At 46.0% G+C, this 6164-nt stretch overlaps 1 protein-coding gene across 1 annotated transcript; it reads right to left on the reverse strand.

Moving 5' to 3' along the window:
- Positions 1-602: 602 nt before the first annotated feature.
- On the reverse strand, positions 603-5956 carry LOC115015101 (uncharacterized). Its single transcript, XM_029442262.1, has 4 exons — positions 3986-5956; positions 3756-3891; positions 977-3621; positions 603-653 (listed from the first exon to the last, which is right to left on the reverse strand). Exons 1-4 carry the CDS (start codon positions 5954-5956, stop codon positions 603-605), a joined length of 4803 nt encoding a protein of 1600 aa, XP_029298122.1.
- Between the last annotated feature and the right edge of the window lie 208 nt (positions 5957-6164).

The following is a 6164-nucleotide window of genomic DNA, read 5'->3' on the forward strand; positions in this document are numbered from 1 at the left end:
TGATTCATGCGGGTCAAACTCCCCCCATGTCAAGGGGAGTACTATAAGGACAGCAAGCAGTGCTATCCCGGCTATCACCGAAGTGCTTCCCCACAGAGTGATATTCTTTTTCATTATCTTGTCTATTTCGCTTAATGTTGGCTGGTTTTATCGGCTTGCTTAAACGAACCTGCACGTTGTCGTAACAGGTGTAAAGTGGGGGTAATCTAAAGACAATTTGTCCTCTGATGCTTTTTCTAGACTCACACTATATTATTCATTAGCGTTTTGTTCTGACAGGCTCAGATCTTGTCTAACTTCTGCCAGAGTGCGAGCAGGCGCCAGTGCGGGTACACAATGTGTGAGGTGGTGCCAATTAGCTCCTGTTTTACCTTTTACTCGGAGCGCGTGTGAAGTGCGTTCTATCACCTCCCACGGTCCCGTCCACCTAGGTTCAGACCACTTTCTTTTGTGGACCTTGAGCCTTACCCAATCACCTGGTCCAACAGGAGTCTCTGGTGGTTCCTTAGGTACCTCTGCTGCTGCTTGCACCTGTGTAGACAAAACGCTAATGATTTTAGTCAATTCCCTGACATATTCATCTACTTCAATTTGCCATAGATCTAAAACAGGTCCATGCCCTCCTTCTCTTGGAGGGCCAGGCATCGGTCTCCCTGTTAACAGCTCATACAAATGACAAATGTGTTTGATTACTTTGTGAGGATCTCATGGACATGAGTGCCAAGGGTAAAGCATCTACCCATTTTAGCTTGTTACCATAACATGCTTTAGCAATTTTTCTTTTGAGTGTTTGATTTGCACGCTCTACCAGACCCTGGGATGCCGGATGGTAGACTGAGCCAAAAGTGTGTGTTATGCCGAAATATTGTTCTACTTCTGCAAGCTTGTGGCTGGTAAAGTGTGTTCCATTATCTGATCTTATACAGCGTGGCACTCCATACCTTGGTATGAGTTCCTTCTGTAACCATTTGATTACAGAGTTGGCATCCTCTTTTTTACAGGGGATGGCTTCAATCCACCTGGTGAAACGATCAACCATCACCAGGATATATCTGTATCCTCTCACAACATTGTCTGCTCCCATGTCAGTATAGTCAATACATATCTCCTTAAATGGAGCATCTGGAACTGGAAACCGACCCATTGGACACTTGTATGTTCGTTTGTCATTAAAATTGTTGCAGGTGTCACACTCTGTCACAAAATTTTCCACCATCTCTTTCATGTATGGATGCCACCATTGTACCTCGACATCTCTTGTTGTTCTTAATTTTCCAACATGTGTGGGGCCATGGGCTTGTTTTATCAGCATGTGGCATAACTTAGCTGGTGCCACTAGCCTGCCATCATGTGCTCTCCACAGTCCTTCTGTATGGGCGGCACCCTTTTGAACCCATTGCGTTTGTTCATATGGACCTGCTAGTTTCTGCATTTCTTTAATGCTCTCCAAAGTCAGCTCTCCTTCTCTCTCACTGTTTAGACAAATCATTTGCTGTATGTAGCCGCCTGCTAGTTTAGCTGCCTTATCTGCTGCGTCATTGCCTTTTGCTACTGCTGTATCTGTTTTCTGATGGCCTTTGCACTTTATTACAGCAACCTGTGATGGCAGTAGTACAGCTTTTAGTAGGGCTTTTAAGGCTTCAGTATGTCTAACAGGAGTTTTGGATGAAGTCAAAAAACCTCTTCTGATCCACTGAGGTCCGTCAATGTGGACTGCTCCATGAGCATAGGCTGAGTCTGTGTATATGTTTACTCTCTTGCCTTCTCCATGTTTTAACGCTTGTGTTAACGCAACTATTTCTGCTAGTTGCGCAGAGGCTGGTTGTGAAATGATGCAAGCTTCCAATGTTATTATCTCTTTTCCATTTTGTTGCACCACAGCATAAGAAGCCACATTTCCTTCTTCTCCTTTATAGCAACAGCCGTCACTATATATAGTTTGCTCTGGATCTTGAAGTGGCTCTGCTTCCAAATTTGACCTTATCTTGAGGTCTTGTTGTGAGACGAATGCACAGTCATGAGCGTCGTGGTTTTTTGAATTCAGTCCTGTTGCCATGTTAATTGTCTCTGCCACATATGTGATGTGTGGTTTAGTCAGCACTTCTTCAATTTGTATTTTCCTGACTGGTGAAAAAGTGAAAGCTTGTGAGTTTAGAAAAGCCACTACTCCATGCGTAGTGTTTACTTTGAGTGGATGGCACATCACCACGTGTGCCGTCTTCTTGATTGTCTTTGCCAATGCAGCCAAATGTCTTGCACAACCTGTTTGTCCTAGCTCCACACTGTCCAATTTTGAGCTGTGGTACATCAGTACATGTCTCTCTCCCCCTTTTTTCTGGAACAGAACACCATTTACCATCCCTTCTGTTTCAGAAACATCCAAATGAAAGTCCGCATTGTAGTCTGGGGAGCAGAGATGGGCAGCTTGTCCCAAGGCTTGCTTGGTCTTGGTGAAGGCTTCCTCGCCTTCTATGGTCCAGATAAGTTCAGCGGTGAGGTTTCTGTTTCCTGCTTCCGCAAGCATGTCTCTGAGAGGTTGGGTCAGATTGACGTACTCTGGTACATGAGTTCTGCTATAACCCGTCAGACCGAGAAATGCTAGCATGTGTTGTACAGTCTTTGGTTTGCCATGTGACAGGATTGAGGTCCTTTGTGCATTGGTTAAGGTCAGACTGTTTGCAGAAATTAGTCTTCCTAAGAAGGTGACTGATCTTCTAGCGACTTGTGTTTTCTCCTTCTTCACCTTGTATCCTGCTCTAGCAAGTAGTGCGAGGAGATCAGCTGTAGCTTCTAGACACGACTCAGCAGTAGTACCTGCGAGCAGCAAGTCGTCAACGTACTGGATCAGAGTTACACCCTGTGGTAGGTGTAACATGGTTAAATCCTTTTTCAGCGCTTGATTGAACAACCCTGGGCTATCTTTGTACCCTTGTGGCATTCTGTTGTAGGTGTATCTCTGTCCTCTGTATGTGAATGCAAACAGGTCCTGTACTTCAGGATCCAATGGTAAACAAAAGAAAGCGTTTGCCAAGTCTATCACAGTGAAGTACTTGTGTTCAGGGTTCAGATTTTGTAGCGCCACATAGGGGTCTGGTACAGGGATGTGTTGTGAAACGGTGGCTGAATTGATTCTTCTTAGATCATGAACCATTCTCCAGCCTTTGTTGCCTGCTTTTGGGACTGGCAAAATAGGAGTGTTCCAGGTGGAGTTTGAGGGTCTGATTACTCCTGCACCTAGAAGTCCAGTGATTGTTGCTCCTATACCTTCAATCTGTTCCTTCTTGAGGTTGTATTGTGGCAACCAACATGACATCTGCCCAGGTCTCAGAGTGACTGAGACCTGATGATTAGGTACATAACCTACATCATAGTCTCCAGTAGCCCACAGATAGTGTGGTACTGTCTTTAGGGTTTCTTCGGTGTCAGGATGGTTGGTGTGTTCTCTCCCATGATCCCTTTCCAGTTCGTGTTGTTCCAAGATGCCAACATCCATACTGTGATGAGTTATTTTCCACATGGTCTCGTCGTCTGATTTCCATATGCGGGCAATGTTGGTAGGGAGCCAGTTCATTGTTCTGGCTTTTTTGACCATGGGACCTAAAGATCTTGCTTCAGCTCCTCCTCAAGCAGAGAGGGGCAGTTGATGGGTGTTTGGTGGGTTGCCACCTCTCCCATAACCTCTTTGTCCTCTCCCTCCTCTTCTATTATTGTTAGGGAGTCCCCTCCCACGCTGCATGTACTGTGGGGGCCCGTACCACTGAGCACTTTGATAATTTGGGCAATCTTTGAGCCAATGGCTGTGATCTCCACAACCAAAGCACCTAGTTGACTGGTCTTGTACTCTGGCTCTGTAGCGATTTCCTCCCGCTCTCCACTGTTCTCCGCGTGGCTCTGTCGGGTAGTAAGGCGGAGCACTAAACTGGGCTTCTCTATTATAGGGATGAGCCTTGACCGGCCCTGTAGGGTAATAGGGCTGAGCACTGACCTCCAGTGCAGCCTGTTGCTGCGCTTGCCCTTCTGCTTCGAATTCCACTGCAGCTGGAGAACCCATCACCATTTGTCTCTTCTCTCTCTTAAGCCTTGAAGCCTCGCTGTCTTTTTCAGCCACTTGCATCCTTAGCAATCTCTTGGTAAGCGCATTCACTTCTTCGTTTTTATCTCCTTCTGTTTTCCTGTTCTTAAGGTCGTGGTGTACAAGGTATTCTCTCCATTCCTCATTAGACTTTGTGTCTAGTCCCACCACATCCTCCAGTTGTTCTCGAACTCGAGGAGGCAGGGCCTTTATCACTGCATTTCTCCATAGCATGGTGACTGCTGGGGTGAAGTCATGTCTCTCTCCAGTGCCGTCTATCCAGACGCCTTCGCTCCTTTTTAAGAAAAGATGCATGTCTTCTTCAATTCCTTTCTTCAGGCTGGACATAGCTGTCAGGCTGCGAGTGGTGGGGTAGGTGTCTCTCAGGGCAGTCCAGCAGTGATTCCTGCATGCATTGAACGGCAGTTCATCATCCGCCCCACTGCATCCTGTTTTAGTGTCAATTTCCCTCGCCTTCAGACTTCCTTCCAGTCTGGCGATGACACATCTCAAATCACCCACACACACTCTGTCTCCTGCAGTATACTTTTCAAATTCCGAAATCCACTTTTGTCCTCCGCCGCTGAGGGGAGGAAGTTTGGACACCAAACCCTCCAAGTCTCGATGACTCCATGGTTGGTATATCATGTTCCCTCCTTGAGTTGTCATGAGGGGGGCCTGCAACTTTCTTACTTGATCCTGTCTTCTGGTTCTGCTGGCGATGGAGGCTTCTTCAGCCACTGTCATGCTTCCTTCCAGTATGGTTAATTTCGTTCGGCCGTCTTCTGTAACTGAGTTCTTTCTGCTGGGATCCTTTTCTGCATCCCCTTGGAATCCTCCCGCTTGTGATGCGCCCTTCTGACCTCCCCAGTCCTTCTCCCTTGATGATCCAATCCCTTGTGTCACACTCTGTCCCACGTAGTCATGATAGTTTGTTCGGGTCAATAGCTCAGCCATTCCTTGTGATCCCTTTTGCTTTGTTCCATCTCCACTCATTTGTCTTGCTTCTTTGTCCATGGTCATGCTCTCCAGACCTCCAGAGGAATTTGGAAGTGACTGGGGATGATATAGTGATTGGACAGGATGAGAGGTCTGGGCAGCCTCCAAGATACTGTGGGGCAAGTGTGCTGGAACTGGGGTTGAGAGAACATCCTTCTGGAACCCTCTGTCTTTCATTTTCATGCGGTGTTCCCTCATGCTGTGTTCCCTCATGCCATGTTCCACCATTCTCTGTTCCTCGTCTGAGAGTTTTGTGAGTTGTTTCAGCACGGATCCCATACGTGCGCTTCTCTCATTTTCCTCGAGTTCCAAAACTCCTCCACTCACCTTGTACACGGGTGCTTGAATGGAAGTGGAAGGGAAAGGATTGCTATTGGATAAGTATGCCGGAGTGTCGGCCACTTGGGACAAATCTGGGTAGAGCTGAGGAGTTTGAGAGATGTGTGTCTTCTGATCTTTGCTGTCATCTTTTGTCTCTCCCGCTTTCTTGACCACGCAGATTGTACCCTCCGCATTTGGTGGTACATATTTAAGATGGAAAAGAAGACTCGTGGCACGAGCCTTCCTCTTTTCAGCTTTCTGAAATGCTCTATATGCAGTGCCGAATCCTTTTTTCCCCGCTTTCTCCCAGGCTGTAGCATGTTGCAGATATTCTCCGTTTTCATAGTCAACAACTGCTTTTCGTTGTTTTACAGTAAGACCTGGCTTGTCATCTTCTGAGATGAGTTTTCTTGTTTGCCACAGCTGGAGCAGCTCTTCCATTTTTTCTCTGACTTTCCTTCTTTCAGTAGGTTCAGTGGAGGCTTCCAGCCTTTTGAACATCGTCACTTTCAAGTCCGCTGTGGTTACAGTCTTGACTGGTTTTGAGTCCCCCTTGTCCGCCATTGTAACTGATGTACGCAGTACCCCACTAAGGGACAAATGTTGTTTATTTGTTAAATCCCGGATTTCTAAAGATGTTAAAAAATGTTTAACTTTAATAAAATGGTTTAAACAAAACAAAATTTGATAAAACATAAATGTATTAAATTTCTGGATTTCCTAAAAATGTTAATCTAAAAACAAATTTGTAATATTAAAATTGGGTTAAACA

This window comes from Cottoperca gobio, chromosome 10, assembly GCF_900634415.1.
Source record: "Cottoperca gobio chromosome 10, fCotGob3.1, whole genome shotgun sequence".
Taxonomy (NCBI): domain Eukaryota; kingdom Metazoa; phylum Chordata; class Actinopteri; order Perciformes; family Bovichtidae; genus Cottoperca; species Cottoperca gobio.

Excerpts from the sequence above, each read along its gene's own strand:
- LOC115015101 (XM_029442262.1), bottom strand. The coding sequence starts at position 5,956 with ATGGCGGACAAGGGGGACTCAAAACCAGTCAAGACTGTAACCACAGCG. Across the intron at positions 3,892-3,985 it reads AGCAACAGGCTGCACTGGAG|AGCCACGCGGAGAACAGTGG; the intron begins GTCAGTGCTCAG and ends ACTACCCGACAG. Across the intron at positions 654-976 it reads AAAAAGAGGATGCCAACTCT|GGAGACCGATGCCTGGCCCT; the intron begins GTAATCAAATGG and ends AGCTGTTAACAG.